The sequence below is a fragment of the Amphiprion ocellaris genome, chromosome 16 (genome assembly GCF_022539595.1).
Source record: "Amphiprion ocellaris isolate individual 3 ecotype Okinawa chromosome 16, ASM2253959v1, whole genome shotgun sequence".
Taxonomy (NCBI): Eukaryota; Metazoa; Chordata; class Actinopteri; family Pomacentridae; genus Amphiprion; species Amphiprion ocellaris.
The window spans coordinates 29,219,316-29,238,852 of record NC_072781.1 but is presented as its reverse complement, the minus strand read 5'-3'; the positions used below and the strand labels follow the sequence as shown (position 1 = coordinate 29,238,852).

Here is a 19,537-nt window from a genome sequence, read left to right as displayed (position 1 = left end):
TCTCGACAAAATGGCTGACAGGGAGACAGAATGTCCTGTGTTGTTACGACTATTTTAAGATAAAGCTGTCTCCAAAATGGCTGACGAAGAGGCCGCGTGCATCTTTTTTGTGCTTTCGGACGACATCTGCAGCATACCGAGTTCACCCTCCGCAGACGTACACCTCACTGCACGGACAAACGCACGTCTCCGGTGTGTTTCTCAGTGTTACAAGGTCACTGCATCATACTACAAGGGGGATTTTACTCAGAATTTATCAGCAAACTGAAGCGATATATTAGGAAGTTATCTGTAGGGTGGCGGATTAATGAAAATGACTGTTAACACTTGTACTTGTAATGAGCTCCCGTAAAAGATAAAAGCCCGGTCACTTATCTCACCTCGCTTGCTCACAATCTCTCTGTAATACCCCTCGAGCTGCTCCCACGTTGCTGCCGGGTCTATATTTGAACAGTGCTTCATAGATTTTTCTCTTTTTTTTGTAATCTGATTGTGTTTCAACACATCAAAAGAGAGATTTGGCTGTGAATGTTATCTTGGGAATTAGCACCCTCGCATCATCTTCGCTTATCGCTCCCAGGATCCCCTCTGCTGGCCGCTAGCTAAACCTCCGCTGTGTTTTTTTCAGAGAGGTTTTCAAAAAAATTCAAAAAACGCAGCATAGATAAAACAAAAAAAAAATGAAAAGCACCATCTCCGCCTTGATGGAAAGCGTCTGTGATGAGGGTATTACATGGAAGAGGGACTCCAAAGTTGAGGTGGCAGACAAAAAAAACTTGCAGAGGATTATGAATTATTACATAAAGATAATGAGGCTGTGCTCCACATTACAGCTGGATTTAGATGCTGATAGCACTGAGGGGAACGGTCAGTCTTAGAAAGAGTTCAGTGAAGCTACATCAAGGCCCAGAAACAGAACAGAGGCTGGTAATGAACACAACCCAAGAGAAATGTTTTACATCTTTCTATATATCTTCGCTGAAGGCAACACAAACTGAACAACAGATGAGAAGACGCAGCAGTAAGAGACAGAAAAAGGTGGTTAAAGAAGCATGTAGCTGAGCTCATGTAACCAACCTGCTTTTCTGCATCAAAAAGAATTTCTAAATGTCATGTAAACAAACTCCTGACACCTGCAGCAAAGTAATAATTCAACTTATCCTGGATGTTTCTGCACCTCGTGATTCCTGTTCAGCCTCCAAAGCAGGAAGTAGCACAGTTCTTTGTTGGTTTATTAATTAATTACGTTTTTTCTATCTGTAACCACAATCTTTAGATCTTTTTCTGATCAGGTAGAAGTGTTTTAGCTACCCTTACCTCAACCCACATGTCAGGGATACCTGGTGAAAAAACATGAACCACAAATTCTCCATTTCACATTCATCCCGAGAGGGTTTTTGCATATCAATCGCCTTCTTTTTCTACCTCAAGTTCCTCAAGCTATTTCTACAATGTCAGTATTCAAATTAAGTTTGAAAATGCCCACCAATGTATTTAGAAAAAACATGTTTTAGTTAATCCTAATTTTAATTATACATTAGGCCACTGTCTACCACAAAAAATGCATTTTAATCCTCTGAACCCTTAGTAGTTTCTGAGAGTTTTTCTTTACTCCGGGCTCATTTTTCACTGCAATATAAAGTCTGTTGGCCCTCATGGTCACCTAAAGTCCAAAACATCATGAAAGAACTATAGTTAATTCCTCAATAATTTAATGTAAACGCAGCCAGAGTTCAATAAATGAAGTTTCTGAAGATGCAAAACTTTTATTTTAGTAGCAGTTAAATGAGGAACTGACTTGAAATCAGAAAAAGTAAAAAAAAAACAACTGTTGACAATTTTTCTTGTTGGTTTAGTTCATCTCTCTGAAGCAGTTTCTACATATTTCTCTTCACTGTTGTTCATTTTTCACTGCAATATAAAGTCCTGCCTTTATGGAAACAGAACAACCATGAGGAAGGATGTCTTTTATGCAGTATGATACAATGAGAATGCCACGAATTCTGATAATAGTTAAAGGAAAGTTGAATTTCTTTTATTTATTTTACAAAGATTGAAGAACCTGTGATGATTATGTAAAATATTTTCCTCGTGTTACCAATTCTGGAAAAAACATATGGTGACTCTACATACTATAGATATTTTGAGTTTACATTTTTTATTTCTTTTCATGCTTAAATCCTATGTGCATTGAGTACACAGCCTGCAGTTCAGCCGGGAAGTCTCTGAATTGTTGTCACGTGGCTGCTACCATATCATAAATCATAATTTACTTTATTTATTTAAGTACATTTTGTATATATTTTATATTATGAATAGAAACCAACCAGTATTCTTACTCCATAGACAATTTACTACTTAGAATTTTTGCTTGTTTCCATAAATGTCAGTGTAAACACTGCCTGCAGTTCAGTTGAAAACTCCTTGAATTTTTGTAGCATGACCGTTGGTTGGAGCTGAATCAATTATGGATTTTTTTTGGTTCCACTAAAGAGCACAGAATTTTTTTGTTTTTTTACAGAGTCTGGTTACTCCAAGTGGCAAATTTTCTGGCAATTTTTAAATGAAATATGTAGAATTAAGTTTTTTGAAGAAATGTCAGGATTTCAAGCTTAGATCTGGGCTGTTGTAAAGCGTAAAGTCCAACAGTTCTTTCAGTTTTTACAGTTTCTGGTTGATAAATGATGTAATTTCTTTGTTTAAACATAAAACCGTTTTGCAGGGGCACCATCACTGCATCCTGGGCTGTTCATAACATGCTGTTCAAACCAGTGGGCAGGTCTAGTGGTTCAGAGGGTTCATGTATTTTGAGGTTTTGGAGAATTCACTGATATCAATTTTGCTGTTTGGCAGTCAGGTCGAGGTTCATGCATGTAGGAAGGTTTCTAATGAGGTCTTTAAAAGGCTGCTTGTGTACAGTGAATACTTCAGACAGCGCCGCAGTGGGGGCCATGCAGTGCAGTGCAGTGCAGTGCAGTGCAGTGCAGTGCAGCAGAACCACATTACTCACGACGGTGCAGCTCTGCATCAAAAGTACATAGATTCAAAGTCGGACTGAAACCGACTCAGAAATACAGAACTATAGAAGCTCTCTAAATACTGAGAGAAGAGAAGAAAAGCTGTAGCTGCTGCTTCAGTTTCTGTCTCTGTGCACCTTTTAGTCGACAACAGATAAATAAATCACATCAGTGTTTTCCATCCTGCGAGCTGATTCCTCCCTGTAGCCCCGTTCCTTCTTCTGCATATGTAAATGAGCTCATTAATTATGAACCAGCAACAGATACAAAATGTACAGTTAGTTCGGTTACAGCGAGCGCAAGCAGGAAGAAACAAACAAACAAATGCACTGAACGGCTTGAAAACTGGATTTATGGAGCAACAGCACATGGATGTATTAAACATGGATGGTGACCGGGGAGGGCAGAACCTTAGAACCAGGATTCTTACTGGTTCTGCCCCATATGGACCAGTCTGCAGCCTGAGATCCACTGGAGGAAACGTTCTGACTGAAATCTAGAACGACCAACCTGAGGATACAAAGCTGCACAATCTCCTTTTAAATCACTCTTACAACTTAGAACTTGCTGTTATGTGTTGTTGTTTATTTTATGTGACTATTTCCATTCTCTTTAGATTTATTTGTTGTTTGTTTCTGTTTATTTTTTTATTATAATAATTTATTACTACTTTTATTATTGTTGTTGCTGTTCTGTCTGGCTCTTTCTGGAACTTTCTTCCTGCAATGTTCTGAGGATGTTTTAGGAATGTTCTTGAGGCGACACATTTTAGAAGAGATGAGATGTTTCCACAGCGATAACAAAAGATGAATGTTCTCAATGCAACATTTAGAAACATTTTTAATGGAGAACATTTTTTTAACGTTCCTGTAATGTGATATATTAAAGGTGGAACATTTCTGCCTTTTTGTTGAGGGAGCACAATATAGAACGTTCTCCTTTACGACGTTTCCTCAGTGCAAACAAAGGTAGGATGTTCTCAATGCAACGTTCAAAAAAACATTTGAAGTTGTGAACACCTGAGATGGCAGAACGTTCTTTATAAGACGTTCTTGTACTGTAATATAGTATTAAATGTGGAGCATTCTGGCTGTGATGTTCTGAGAATGTTGTTGATAGAGCTCATCATAGAATCTATAAAACGTTCCCACAATGTTCCATAACACAGGAGGAACATTCTCGATGCAACATTAAGTTTTGAGAATGTTTGAGCTCAACCATCTAAAAAAACATTATCACCAAACATTATTAGAACGTCTTTTAGTTGTTTTACCTTCAAGTGAAACATTCTGGAAAACTCTTTTGGTGAAAACATTAGTAGAACTTTGCAGAACATTCTTGGAACCAAAGAAATGTCGGCTGGGTACCCTCTATTTTCTGTTGACTTTAATTTGATATGTGTTTTTATAGTTTTATTTATATCCACTGGTGTTTGTTATATTGCTTTATTTTGTAAAACTTTTGCTGTATTTCTCCATTTTTTGCTTCTCTGGTCTTTTTAGTTTCTGTTTAATTTTCTGTTGTTCTGTGATCTTTCTGAGTGTCCTTTTTTTGCAATTTATCTATTTATACAGCACTTTTCAAGAAATAATGGACTTGTTGTTGTTGTTGTTTTTAGGTGAGATTTGCAGAAACATTAAAATAGCGTTGAAACATGCAGAGCTGAGAGGAAGATGCAGGCTCGACTGAAAGCTTTTTCCTGTTTTCACCTGATCTCTGCAGTCATAGAAACTCTGAGCGCCAGCGGCTTCAATAGGATTTTCAAAGCGACTGATCTTGACCTGAAACTGTGACGACTTTCTGTTTTTCTGAATCAAAAGAGGAAAAAGAATAATGAATCCCACGTGATGCTGGATCACCTCTGCTGTCCTTGACCGGAGTTCGTGAACTTTTCAAAACAAAACGCTCGTCGTCTTTAAAATCGATAAAATAAAAAAGTGAACTCCGTGTTAACTCTTGGCTTATATAAGAGGGTTTTTTTGGAGTTTTTGTGTGTGGACTGATACAAAGAGATGAAAGAAAGATGTCAGACTCATCTGCTTCCCCCTCCACAGCCTTGGTTAGCCTGAGCGATGGTGGAGGGTGGAGAGCCGAGCCTCTGTGTATTCTGCCGGGGCTTCGGCGTAGGCGTTTGAGAATACGATCGTGTTGAAATCACGCTGAGACACAATGACTTCTCCTCTCTGGAAATTTTTCTGCCACTGAATAACCTTTAACTCCTCGTTCTCTCTTGTTTCTGCGTCTTTTTTTTTGTCTTTACAGTTTCCAGGCGGAGAACCGAAGACCAGACGAAGGCTTCCTAAATATGCAAGCTCCCGTTGCCGTGGAGACGCTGTCGCCGTGGAGCGACCGCGTGGAGACGAATCCGGATCCCAACCAAGCCTCCCGCAGCCTGAGGCGACCAGCTCGCCGCCACGGCAACCACTTCCCACCGCCACCCTTCCGCTCCTGCTCCATCCCCATCATCCCATCTGTGGAGTGTCTCCATGACAACGAGGCGTCCTGTATGCAAACCAGCGTCGCCCCAGCAACCGCATCGATGTCCACCTGCGGAGAGAGGAGGGAGAAGATGGCGCCACCGCACGCCAACGCGCTCTTCTCCACTTCCTGCTCGTCCGCCATTGGCCGGCAGCAGGATGAGGTCGCGCTGCTGCTGGAGGAGGCGCAGGAGCAGCTGCGGGCGTTGGCATTGGCTCACCGGAAACAGGAAGAGGGCGGAGTCATCGTTAACAGTGGCGGCGGCGGCAGATCCACGGTGGCGCCAGTGGAGGCCAGAGAAACTGTTTGCTTCCTGAACCTTAACGGAGGAAGTGGCGCGTCACTGAGCTGCAGCGGACCAACGCAGACCCAGCTGCTCAGCCCCAGCCAATCACACAGAGACCTGGGCCAGAGCGGCCAATGAGAGGACTCGATTTTTGGACGCTGACAGATGGAACTGCCGAATCTGTGGGGGAAAAAAAAGAAAAAACACGTAATATCATGGAAATTCTGAAAATGTGCTGATGATATGCATACAAACACTTCTGGAGTGGCCGCCGCCTTTACACCGACCGGAAAAAAGAGGAAAAAAAAATATTTACTTGCATTTATTTACAAAAACGATGAAAAAAAAACACTTCTACTTAGACAAAAAGAAACCAAATAGTCTGTCAAATCCATGGTGTTTTTAATTGTAAAAAGAATATATAAATATATATATAAATATATATGGATATAAATATATGGAATTCAAAAAGTGACCAAGTACAAAAAGTTGAAAAACACAGGAATGATGTAACTATTTTTCTTGTTTTTTTCTTCTCCTCTCCCCTGTTTTGTATTAAAACTCTGTCACGTTTCTTTGGACTCGACTGGAAGAACTTTCATTTCATTCTGCGAGCCGACGAGGAAGACTTCACTCCCCCTTTTTGCCTTTTTAAAGAAAAAAAAACCCGACAAACTCAGCCAAGAATTCCAGCGCAGCCCTCCAAGTTAATCAGCAACACTTTGAGGATTTTCAAAATAAAAGCTCCCCGGCTGTATGTGTGCGTGCGCGCGCGTGTGTGTGTGTGTGTGTGTGTGTGTGTGTGTGTGTGTGTGTGTGTGTGTGTGTGTGTGTGTGTGTGTGTGTTCATGCTGGGAAGCAGCGAGCAGGAAAATATGGAAATATCTGCATTATTTTGTTGGGAAGAATTCAGATTATTTTTCTTTTTTGTTACAAATTCTATTTTCACACACACACACACTCACATTCACCTGTGCATTATTCTGATTATTATTTGGTTGGTTGGAACGGACTGCAGGAGGACGGACGGCTTCGGTTCACCACAGGAGCAAATTTTTTTTTATTTGAGTTTGTTTTCCATTTCTGGTTATTAATGAACAATGCTGCTTTCTGAGGGACGACCACATGGTTTTGGTATTGAAACAAGAAATAAATGTCTCTATGTTGTATCCTATGAATTGGAAGCTTTTGAATCTCTGTATGAAGTTACAGCCAAATGTTTCTGGTGTCAAAAAGTAAAAGAAAAACAATAACAACGATGATAATGGTAAGATTTTTCAAAATAAGAGCTGTTTTTTGGTCATTTTGACATGCATGCTGGAAGACGTACATCTGGTTTGCACACACGAGAAATCATCCACCACAGAATACAGAAATGTTCAAGAAAATGTGGTTTGAATCCCAAATTCCTCCAGAAAACACACTTAAATCCACAAAACTCTTTCTGTTGATGGTTTTTAAAAAAGAGAAGCTTTTACTTTGATTCTGTCTCTTTCCAAATGTTTGCTGATGTCATTTTGGAATAAAAAACTACATAAAATGAATAAATGAGGGGGAACTCTGGCCTTGATACCAAACAATTTCACCCGTGATTGGCTCACAGCGGTTCGTTTTTTAAAAAGGAGAACCAGTGGGAGGAAAACATTGGACGAGGAGTTTGTTTTTTTAGGCGAGTGAATGTGGAGGATCTGGCGTCTGTTCAAACAACTCAACCGGAAACTTATATTTAGAATGAAACTTTTTTTAAATGACTTGATTAAATGACCAATTTAATTAAAAATGAGGTTGAAGCTTGGGAAAAGAGAACACAAGTAGGGCTGCCACAAACGACGCGTCGACGAATCGCCTGAGCACGATACGTCATCAAAAGCGGAAGTGAGTGCACAATGCAACAGAAATCCCCGTCCGAGTGGAGCGCGGAACACGCATGGACATCCGCGCTGCATCGTGCATATATAGTATATGCACGATGCGGCGCGGATGTCCGCGCTGTATTGTGCATATATAATATATGCATATACTATATATGCACGATACAGCGCGGATGTCCATGCGTGTTCCGCGCTCCACTCGGACGGTGATTTCTGTTGCATTGCGCGCTCACTTCTGCTTTTGATGACGTATCGTGCTCAGGCGATTAGTCGACGCGTCGTTTGTGGCAGCCCTAAACACAAGTGTTAAAAATCTCCATGAAAAGGGGTTCAGTGGACTAATTTAGAGCTAACTTCTGTATATTTTATACATATAGTAATCAGCCAAAGCAGCAAACCAGAGTTTTCAGCCAACATGAGACTGATGAGTTCTACATGGTTCTTTTTATGGTTCTTTCTCGTTCTCTACATTCATGTGATCACTGAGTCCAACATTTCCTGAATCTTTATCAAATCTCTCCAAATCTCTGAAGTTTCACCAGAAAACCTCCAACATCTTCTGCTAAACGTCTAAATGATAAAGCAGAAAATGTTTCAACAGCTGCTGACAGACAGAAACAAGCCAGCATTAGTTCTTTCTTTCTTTCTTTTTTTCTTTCTGACTTTGATTGTTTGTTCATTTTTTTCCTTTTCTTTCTTTTCTTCTGACTTTTGTTCTTTCTTGCTTTTGTTTTCTTTGTTACTTTCTTCTGATTTTATTTTTCTCTTTTCCTTAATTTCTTTTTTTCCTACTGACTTTTCTTTCTTTTTTCAGTTTGTTTCTTTTTGACTTTGTTTCTTTCCTATTGACTTTTTCTTTCTTTCTTTCCATAGGTGTTTCTTACCCATTTTTGGGGGGTGCTCAAGCACCCCTAAATTGAATCCCAGCACCCCTAAAATTTGAGAGATTTTTTATTTTTTTTGTGTATTGCATGTCCTTTTTTAACACACCAGTAACTCTGATGAACACTCCAGCCCAGTAGGTGGCGGTAATGAACCTGAAGTCTGTACCCATGAAGAAGAAGCACAGGAAGCACTGAGTGAAGTCAGGCGCTGGTGAACAGAGAAGGAAGACGAGATTGAGCTTGTTGGCAGAAAGTTTCCTTTTAAAAATCTTACAGACAGCCTTATCATGGACATAAGATTGTTTTTTTTAAAAAAAGAACCAGGTTCAGGTAAGAGTGTAAGATCCAATGGTCTATCAAGAGTAATGTTGTAAGTTGGATCAATGTTTATATCTCTTATTAGATATAAACGCATTGTTTGGTTATTTGCCTTTAGGTTGACAGTACAAAGAGAGAAAGAGGACGTTATTTATTCTTATTGGTATTTTTTTTATATTTATGTAATTTTTCATCTAGTTGAATACAGTCTATTTGTGTATGATTGTCAGTACAAAGAGGGAGATGAAAAAGGGGAAGGAGAGGAGAGAGTTTAAGGTCAGGAAGAACCAGGTAAGAAAACAAACAGAATCGTGGCAGCAGAACAGCAACTGTTAAGCTGACAAGCATTTAAAGAACCTTTATCAGATTGGATGGTTTAGTCACAGACTTTTTCAAAAAGTGTTCTGCTTTTCTTTCACAAATGTGGGAATGAAATTGCGTTAAAATGTACAAACCAGTGAAATTTATCTTGCCTGGCTGGGCACCTCTGGGTGCTCAGCACCAGTGTTACCAACTCCTCTGTAAGGAAGGCAGCTATTGGCTGTCCTAAAAGTCGCTAAATGATGTCATCGCCTAATTTACATAATTTTCCGTTTGCATGTAATTGTAATCAACGTTGTAGGAGAGATAAAAAGTGAGTTTAAAATACCCAAAATATGTTTCTGAACTAGAGGCTAAATGCAGTGATTTATTTTAGTGTGACAGTGAAGAAACATTTTCATTTCCATCCCGCTCTGTAAGCAGGACGGGATCTGCAGAGACTTTGATTCATCTGCCGTCTGGACATGGAGTGATGTGGGTCTCCTCTAATCAGACAGTGGGATGCTGCAGGTCACTAGACTGACTTCCTGTGCTTTGTGAAGGGGAGGAGCTCACAGCGCCACCTGCTGCTCATTGAGGACAGTATCTGCAGAACGATCCCAGCTTTCATGTCAGACAGGGGCGGATCCAGATTAATTTTAGTGGGGGGCACGGGGGGTACAACAGATATTTTGGGGGGGGGGGGGGTTGTAAGTTTTAAAGCTGCTACCGACCTCTCGCTTTTACAAAGTATTTTTCATGGTTTTTTTTTTGGCTCTTTAACCCAATAGGAAAGCTGTATATGACCTTTTCATTTGGACTGTTAACATTCAAATTATGATGGACTTGTTTCCTTGTTTATGTGAATTACAGCATCATTAGCTGCAACATCTGCCTGTTCTGTAAAACTAGTAGCTCAACGACAGCATCCTGAGGGCAATTAAGTGACAAATATTGTGCAAGAACAGCACTATTACAACCCTGACAATTTCCACTTCTTAGAATGTTTACTGCCAATTATCACACATAAAACAAGAAATAATATTCTATACTAATACTTCTGTACTACCCAATACACAATGAATAAATATTATCTGAAAGTCAGGTTATTGTTGTTTATCAGCACAATACAAAAAGATTAATGTTGGACATATTCCAGTTAAGACTCTAGAATATCATGATTTATGTAAATTTACCTCAATAATATGAATGTTCAGGTTAAGACTGTACAGTGATATTTATTATGTAAGTTTAGCTGATTAAAGTTTATGACTGCACTACAATATTATTTCTTATTTAGATTTACATCATTATTATAATATTTAGGGTCAGACCCGACAGTATTGAGATTAAGAAATCAAATATTCTATAAAATGTAAATACACTGAACTCATTTGGATATAGTTAAGTGAGACTCTACAATATTCTTTGACACAAATCTATCTAAATCAAAATTTTAATCATTTTTACTCCAAACATTTACTGGACTGATTTAAATATTAAAATCACTCCTTTCTAATCCTCTGCTGTACATTCAAACCTGAGGCCTTAAATAGAAACACACAAGTATCTGATTGAAGGAACTTCTGCAGAGTCCTGGTTCCAGAACATGATGATAGAATTGTAGACAAACTTTAACAAAAGCTGCCTGAGAGTTTACAGGTTTTTATGTTGGATTTCTTCAGTAATTTAATGAGAGTTATCAGCAATAATCAAGTGTTCATTTGATGAACTTCATTTCCTAAAACATCCAGAATTGGAGCTCATATCTTTGGCAGCTGTAAAGTTTCTGCTCCTTCAAAGTTCACAACACAATGAATGAATTCCTAAAACACTCTCAATGCTGGAGAGCGTTTGTGATGCTGAAGCAGTGACCAGTTTTTCTGTTTCTTCTCTGGAGATGCACAATGAGGGACGTCTGCAGAGACTGAGAAAGAGTCTCACCACATCCTTACATGAGGAAAAAGACTTTATTGAAGACTACAATGAGAAAAACTATCAGACAGCAGACGGCTGCATTCAAGGTGAGATCTGAACATTTGATCTGGAACAGGAATTCAATCACGGCAGCATGAGCTTCATTTCAGTCTGTAGCTGCTGAATTCATGGATGAATCATCTGGCACTAGAGAGGAAGACCATCAAACATCCACGTCAGCTGATGAAGGTCCAAGAGTCTCACCGAACAAACAACCTACAGAGTGAAGACCTCCAATCTGATTGGACAGCCTCCTATTCAGTCACGTGTGAACAAATGCCTTCAAGTTGATTTGTTTTCTAAAATAAATCTAGTTTGAGTCCTAATCTATGCCTGTGTGTTTGCTTCTTTACACTGCTGTTAACAGTTTAGGCTGTTAGATTGTTCCAGATAAGACAAGTACAAGATTCTTCAGAGCCGTTCTACCACAAGTCTGACAGGAAGAACTCCAACAGCTACTGAATGTTCCTGTGGTTCCCTCAAGGCTACAGGAGGAGCCCTACGAGGACGAGCCGGTCCACCTGATGGTGGCCAGTAGCTGTGGTTCAAAGCCAACACCGACTACGTGGACTTCTACTGGACCACATGGAGGCCTTCAAACCGGACCAACAAGTTCACCGACTCCCCGACTCGTGGGTCTGAGGATGCTGCCGAGCCTCGGCCCAGCCGGCCTCCTGTCTGTGGGTGTTTGAGTGCTGAGAGGTTTATGGATCCATGTGAACGTTCTGTGTTGAAACAGCAGCTTTGGACTCAGTAACGCCGGGAAAAACCAAGAGCTCCTTTATTTGTGACTTCTACTAAAAAAACTGATGGAAAATAAGTTTGCCAGGGTTCTGACTGATAACAGATTATTAAATAATGAAAATAATCATTTAAATATTCCTTTAAACAATCCTTTTAGGTCTACATTTCCTTTACACTGACTTCTTGGTATATGTACAAGTATTTTGGGTGGAATATACCATTAAGCCCAATGTTCAAGGGTTCTTCTGGGAATATACTATTAAACCAACCTTTTAGGTAAATGTTCCAGGATGTTGAGTAGAATATACCATCAGATCAACCTTTTAGGTTTACATTAGAAGATTTTAGAGTAGAATATTACTCCAAACCATCCTTTAGATCTACATTTAAGGTGGAATACTCCTTTACGTCAAGATTTTTTAGTCTACATTGAAGGATTTTAGGTGGAATATTCCTTTGAACAAACTTTTTAAGTTTATGTTCAAGGATGTTGGGTGAAATTTACCATCGGACCAACCTCCAAGGTCTACAGTAGTGAATTTTAGGTGGAATATACCATTAAACTCACCTTTTAGGTCTACATTGGAGGATTTTAGGTGGAATGTTCTTCCAGACCATCTTTTACTCTACATTTAAGGATGTTTAGGATGGTATATTCTTCCAAACCAACTTCTCAGGTCTACATTTCAGGTGGAATATTCCTCCATACTGACTTCTTTTTTTTTTTTTTTTTTTTTTTTTTTTTTTTTTGTCTACATTGAAGGATTTTTTTTTTTTTTTCTAAACCACCCTTTGGGGTCTATATTTAAGGTTTTAGGTGGAATATTCCTTTTAACCAGCCCCTCAGGTCTCTGAGGATTTTGGATGGAATACTCAGTTAAACCAACATTTTAGGTGCATGTCCAAGGATTTTTGGTGGAATGTTCCTTTAAGGTGGATGCGTGAGGACCTTGTAGGTGGAATACTTCCTGAAACCAACCTTTTAGGTCAACATTCAAAGATTTAAGATGGAATATTCCTTTAAACCAACCTAAATTTCATGTTTTGATCATTATCAAGTGAGAATCCTCAATCCAGACTCCTCATAATGACATTTGAGATTTATGCTGCTGTTATTTGTTTAGTCCAGACTAAATGACAGAAATCCACAACTGTAATTTTATTTCAGGATTCAGTTATTAAATGTCAAAACAATCCATGTGACTCTAAAAACTCAACAGCTTTACAAACTCTAAGATTAAACTCTCCACAAGGATCCAAAATAAGTTGGACATCTACATGAAAGCTTTAATTATTCTTCATCTACTTCCTGAAAAGTTTGGTCAATAAAAAAGACAAAAATTGATATTTTCAGCTGAACTAAAGACAGACTTTGTGATTTTTCTGCTCACATGTTGTGTTGTTGTAAACATCCTCTTTCAAATAAATATCCTCCTAACCCCCTGGAAACCAGCGTTTGTCCTGTTTTTGTGTTGCTCCTCGGCGACCCTAGACAGTCGGGTCCTAATGTTTTTTGAGCAACACACCATACTATGACGTTTTTACAATGATGGTTCTACTATGGAACCAGTTTGACATGTTCAGGTGTTCTTTGTGTGAAAACTCAGAGATTTCAGGGATCAGAAGGTGGTTTTCAACTTTCTTTGTTAACTTTCTGCTTCAACTTTAAACTAAATTTCCTTGACTAAGCCAGCCCTCTGGACTTCCAGGAAGCTGTGTTCCTATTGGCTGTCCAGGTGACTGCTTGGTGTTATCAGGAACACCTGAGCAGCTCAGTGTCTTCCTGCTTTATTTAGCTGCATTCAAACATTTCCTCTGCTTCTCTTCACCACTGAACTGGGTTTGGCTCCATTGCTTTAGTTTGTTCTTTAGACGTTGGCTTGCAGCTTCCAGCAGTAAAATCGTCTTGAATGTGTTTCTTGGTGTGTTTTAGGGCTTTGTACTGGATAGTTGTCTTGGTAAATGTGGTTCTTTAGCCACAGTTAGCACATGGTGTTAATGTGTGCAGTGATTAGTGGATTTGGTGCAGCTGAGTTGTGTCTTTATCTTGGCTGTAGTGAGTCTTCAGAGGTTTTTGGTCAGACACATTCTGTATTCTTGTTTGTGAACCAACGTTGGTTGTCCAGAAGGTAAGAGTTCCTGTCCTGATTCTCTGTTCTCAGAGGTTCTCTGGTAGGCTGCAGGAGACTTTAGCGTTTGGGTTGTGCTAGTTTGGTTTTTGTATGGTTTCATTTGGACGACTATCTTGAGGCCCCTCCATGTGGTTTAGTGAGGTTTTCTGGAACAGTTCTACAAAGCAACCTGCAGCAGAAGAGACTTTGAGAGTTTTTAGGAAGTTCTGGAGACCAGACTTTAGAGCAGCAGAAACATTTGTCAGCAGTTTGAGCAGGAGAAGGTGATCTTCAGAGTAGAAATGAGACGGAAACCTTCTTGACCCGTGTGGTGAGGTCCTGTACCAAGAGTTTGAGCAGGTTGTGAAGAGTCTGTAGTTCTTTGGTCTGAAAGCACAAGAAGAGTCGACTCATTAAAGGAGAAAACAGGAACTATTGTTGGTTCTTCTGTCACTCTGCAGTTTCCAGTTTCCTTAGACTGAATATCAAGTTAATATTTTAAATGATTTCCCATGTGAGCCCAAAAAGACTTCAATAAACTCCCTCCATCCCCTGGACACAACATATTTTATTACCATGTTAAATCTTTTTTCTTAAATATGTTTTTGAGTTTTAATCATAATTTTAGCAGCTTTTTCTCTTTGTTTAGTTTTGTCATCTGTGTTAAAGGTGCTAAACAAATAAAGTTGAATTGATAAACTGAATAATTGACTAACTCATGATTGTGACAACAGAAGTATTTTCATTGTGATTTAAGAGTTTGTTTCATTTTTAAGGTTGGGGTTAAAATCTTGATAGAAAAAAAGATTAAAGAAAAAAAACTACATTAAAAAAGCAATTAAATCAAAGGAAAAAACATTTAATACAATAAAACTTTTATAAAGCAAATTAAACATTAAAAACAATTCAATTACATGAAACAGACAAAATATTTAATTCAATAATTAAAGAGAAGATACATAATATGTAATTCTGAAAATAAAATTTTTCAAACAAAAATATTAAACATTAAAGATGAAATATTTTAGATAATTAAACATTTAAAAAATACAATTAAACAAGAATAATATTAAACATTTAATTACATTATTAAACCTTTAAAAAGACAAAACATTTAATTAAACAATTAAATGTTTAATTAGAAAATAAAATCTTAAAGACAATAAAACTTTAAATAGGAATTAAACAGAAAATACAATGAAGCATTTAAAAAGAAAATTAAACATTAAAAGGTGGTGAAACATCTAAAAAGAAAAACCTTTTCATCAAAAAATTAAACATTGGGAAAGAAAAGGAAATTTTTCAAACAAGTCGATAAAACATTTGAAAACAACAATTAAACATTAAAAAGACAGAACATTTGGAAATCAAATCAGACATTAGAAAAGAATAAAAGGTGAGAAAAGAACAAAACTAAACATTTAAGAAGAATCAAACTAAAGACAAAACATTTGAAAAGACACCAGTTAGACTTTAGAAGATCAAATTAAACAGAAGAGACAATAAAACGATGAAAAAGAGCAAAAAAAGATCAAGGTCTTAAAGCATTTTCTAGTCTGAAATGAAAACATCAAGTTGTTTCTTCAAACATTTCCTCTTTCTATGTTCTTGGTTTGATTGTGGACAGATTTACTAAGAACTCATTTCAGAAAACTACTTTCCAGATAAAGTCTACTAGTAGTTGAAGGCATGGATCAAACTAATGTTACCTTCTGATCTCCACAAACTTTACTGTTCAGTGAAGAGAATCAAAGTTTGTTGAGGATTTCTAAAGAACCCACAGGTGAAGGTCTGAGAAGAACTCAGATGGATGATCTAAATGTGAAATCAAGACTCATGATCACAAGTTTTAAGGCTTCTGTTAACCAGAAAGTTCAAACTAACAGAGAAGTACTGAGAAACTTTTAAAATTTCAGTCCTCAGACTGTCTGAAGGTTCAAACTATCAGAGAAGTACTGAGAAACTTTTAAAACTTCAGTCCTCAGACTGTCTGAAGGTTCAAACTAACAGAGAACTACTCAGGAACTTAGAAGATATCAATCCTCAGACTGTCTAAAGGTTCAAACTAACAGAGAACTACTCAGGAACTTAGAACATTTCAGTCCTCAGACTGTCTGAAGGTTCAAACTAACAGAGAAGTACTCAGGAACTTAGAAGATATCAGTCCTCAGACTGTCTGAAGGTTCAAACTAACAGAGAACTACTGTGGGACTTAGAAAATTTCAGCCCTCAGACTGTGTGAAAGCTCAGGTCCTGAGGACTCAGGAGGTGTGGAGGCTTGGAAAGTCTTGGAACTGAGGGTTCCACCCTCCAGCACAAAGGCTGAAGTCCAACCTCCTGAGAAAAACGGTCGAGTCACGACTCGAGTTAAAAAAAAACTCAAAAACGACAAAAAATAGATGACAAATGCGCAAAAAAATGAAGAATTAGTATCTGAGCGTATAGCTCAGGGGATAAGAAGACGGACTACCAACTGGAAGGTAGCCGGTTCAAGACCCGCCACTGGCAGTTTTCTTTCTTTGTCTTTGTCAGGATTTTGAGAAAATTTAAGAAGTGTCTGGTCTTGAACCAGCGACCTGCAGCTCCATAGGCAAATCCTTAACTCACTGAGCTACAGATCAGATACAAAGAAATAATTTCGTCGTCCCTTTGGCATCGTAGTTCCTGAAGTGACCACATGGGTGGAGCCAAGGCGGAGTCTGGGTGGAGTCAGGGCGGAGAGTAGGCAGGGAGGTGGGTGGCGGCCTCCCCCCTCTACTCCCCCACCTCCCCCCACCACCCACCACACCTTCCCCCGCCCCACGAGTTCTTCGAGTCTCCACGAGTTCTTCGAGTCTCCACAGGTTTTCCCCAGTTTCTGGAGTTTCTACCAGGTCGGAGGCAGAACAAGTTGACATGAAGAGGTGTTGAAGTCGGCCAGGATGGACTGACTTTTTACAGCGACGAGAAGGAAGACCACTAGAAGAGCAGGTCTTTAACCACCATCCATAAAATCCATGGAGTCCACTCCAGAGAAATGAAGGGAGGTCAACTTTTATCAACCTCCATCCAGATCTTCTACTTTGTATCTTTACTTGGAGATTGTTAGCACCACAAACCTTTAGTATCACACTTTATTCTCATTTATTAGGACTTTAATGGAATCCACCAGCAGATTTAGTTTTTGTTGACAAACTTTATTCTTGTCGCCGTGGGACTGCAGTATTTAAAACTGTTACTTCTATTTGACCTCATGTTTATTAGTTTTAGTGGAGAAAGTTATTTTAATTGTCCATTAGTCTCTTAAAAAACAAATAATAAATTGGATTCGTCAAGAGGTTTGAATTTCTTACTTTGTCATATTTTAGATATAACAGAAAAAATATAGCAAGAAAGCATCTTGAGACAATTTGACCTGTAATTGGCGTTATATTAATAAAATTGAATTCAAATTGTATGTATCTTGTAATGTTGCAGTAATTCAGCCATATATGTTGGAAAAGACATTTTCTTTGTCCATTAATCGGTTGATTGTTTTCTCCACTAATTCATTTCTTGTTTTGGTTTATAAAATGTCAAACCCAAATATATTCAGTTTACTGTCATAAAAACCAAAAAGATTTACATTCATGATGAAGGAATCAGGCAGTTTTTCACTTTTTATCTTAGTTTAGTCAGAAAGATAGTTGATAACGTGTGAATTGTTGCAGCTTGTGAGCCGTAAAAGGTTTTAATCTTTGGGGCCGAGTGTCAGAAAACATTTAGAAACCAACATCAACAAAACACTCAACAAAGATTTGAACATCATTAAAGGGAAATCCAACTTTTACATGACAATGTCTAATTAAAGGACATTCATTTCTAACGTAAATGTGTGATATTCATCCTCTGGAGCTTTCTCTTCACATCATCTTCCATCTGGACTGGTTTGGTCGGGAGCATGTGCAACAAACGTCTGAAAAACTGCACTTTAACATCAATGAATGACACTGAAGTTTAATCTCTACATAAATGAGACTGAGTCTGGATGTGCTGCTCTGTCATTAACTCCTAAGTTTAGGGAAAGTTCAAACAAAAGAGGACAGTTCAGATCAGACTTGAGAATGAGCTTATTTTGAACAAACATCTCAGACTTTCTGAGCTTCAGCACCTACAGCAAGATATTTTAACAACAAGCAACTCAAGAGATCCAGAAGTTGGAGAGAGTTAGCTTTAGCTGAGCCAAAGAACATGTGGGATGCTAACCTAGCAAACATTTCAGACTTTTCTCTGTGAATTCTGAGAAATAATTTCCTATTTAATGACAGAGCTACACATCTTAACTCAGTCTCATTAAAACAGACTCTAATTCAGTGTCATCCATCCATATTAAAGTGCAGTTACCCAAAATGTTTTTTGCATGAGCTCCAACGAAACCTGTCCAGGTAGAAGGTCACTTTGACAAACAGGAAGTGGAAGATTCCAAGCAGATTTATAGAAGGGGGAACCGGACTGTACTAAGTGTGGTGGAGTATAGAGGGGTGTTTTGTGGGTTTTTAAGGCTGATAATGATTATTAGTGAGACATTTGGAGTAGATATTCATTTGCAGTGAATGAAAGTATTTAAAACCTTGGAGTTAAACTTAGAAGAACACAAACTCTAAAAGAAAACTTTGTTGATACGTTTTTGTTTTGTTTACAGATATTAAGTTAAAGGAGTTATATTCGTGACGTATAACCAATCAAATCGCTCCAGAAGACAGAGCGACCACAGGTAGATAAAGGTTCAGAGCCAAAGTAGCACCATTTTTAAATGTATTTATTACCGTAAATCAGTAACAAATAAAATACTGATAATCAGTAAGTCAGTCAGCCCACAATTACTACAATTCTACAATGTATGTCTCTTTCCTTTGACTTGTCATTTATACAATATACTATGTATATTTTATACTATACTACTATGTTTGTTTCCTCCTCCTCTGTTGTTTTCTGGATTGTACTCAGCTGCATGCCTTCGTCCACCAGGCCTCCGTTGACTCGTCCCGCCTGCCGTCTCTGGAGCTGAAGCTGGATTGGAACAGACCAAAGTACAGTCCAATCACGATGCCAGCTGCCTCTCAGAAGGCTCCTTCATCTGGCAGGTGGCAGCACTTCTTCTGAGGGGAAGCTGAGCTGGTCCAGCAGAACTTTGGAGATGTGTTCCAGTGGTTGGTGGATGTGTGGGGAGATAGAGAGGGACCTTTGAACTGTTCACAAAGGAAAACAGGGAACCCATTGGTAGTTTTAGTTTAGGATGCTACTGCGGTGTGTTTTTGGGTTTTAAGAGGTGAACAGAAAGAGGTTTTTTTGTATTGATTGATCTTTTACTTTGTTCCTGGTTGGAATGCCCATCAATGTCAACAGGAAGTTCACTTTTAGTTCTGTTTATTTATTTTTATTTTACTAACACCCATTTGCTTTTAACCCCCTCACATGTTGTGTTGTTGTAAACTTACTCTTTCAAATAAATACTCGTCTAACCCTCTGGAAACCAGCGTTTGGACTGTTTTTGTGTTGCTCCTCACCGACTTCAGAAAGCCGAGACAAAACA

General features: G+C 38.5%; 1 protein-coding gene across 2 annotated transcripts in view; it reads left to right on the top strand.

Moving 5' to 3' along the window:
* The window catches only part of LOC111579075 (pro-neuregulin-3, membrane-bound isoform), a 464,743-nt gene extending 457,788 nt beyond the window's left edge, over positions 1 to 6,955 (top strand). For both annotated transcript variants that reach the window (XM_055018709.1, XM_055018708.1), the window contains exon 9: positions 5,280 to 6,955. In XM_055018709.1, coding sequence (XP_054874684.1) covers positions 5,280 to 5,919 — 640 coding nt within the window. In that variant the 3' untranslated portion in view covers positions 5,920 to 6,955. The remainder of the gene's footprint in view (positions 1 to 5,279) is intronic.
* Positions 6,956 to 19,537: the final 12,582 nt, after the last annotated feature.